Raw genomic sequence first — 257 nt, 5'->3', positions numbered from 1 at the left:
AGGAACAAGAAACAGAAGACACACCTGACGCTTTTCACGTTATCTCACCGCCTCCCCCTTGTCTCTCCGCAGGTGACCGAACAAGGCGTGGACATCAACCTGCGTGACGGAGACGGCGCGACGCCCCTGCACTTCGCCGCCTCCCGAGGACACGTGGAAACCGTCCGCTGGCTCCTGAAGAAGGGGGCCTCCGTGTCCCTCGACAAGTTCGGCAAGAGCCCTATCAACGACGCCGCGGATAACGACCACATGGAGGT

General features: G+C 61.1%; 1 protein-coding gene across 1 annotated transcript in view; it reads left to right on the top strand.

Moving 5' to 3' along the window:
• The window catches only part of LOC119587943 (espin-like), a gene marked incomplete in the record, with an annotated part of 133,296 nt that overhangs the window by 82,539 nt on the left and 50,500 nt on the right, over window positions 1-257 (top strand). The window contains 1 exon segment of the mRNA XM_037936654.1: window positions 73-255. Coding sequence (XP_037792582.1) covers window positions 73-255 — 183 coding nt within the window.

This window comes from Penaeus monodon, chromosome 23 (genome assembly GCF_015228065.2).
Source record: "Penaeus monodon isolate SGIC_2016 chromosome 23, NSTDA_Pmon_1, whole genome shotgun sequence".
Taxonomy (NCBI): domain Eukaryota; kingdom Metazoa; phylum Arthropoda; class Malacostraca; order Decapoda; family Penaeidae; genus Penaeus; species Penaeus monodon.
The sequence above is the reverse complement of the archived record's forward strand: the minus strand, read 5'-3'. Positions and strand labels throughout refer to the sequence as shown.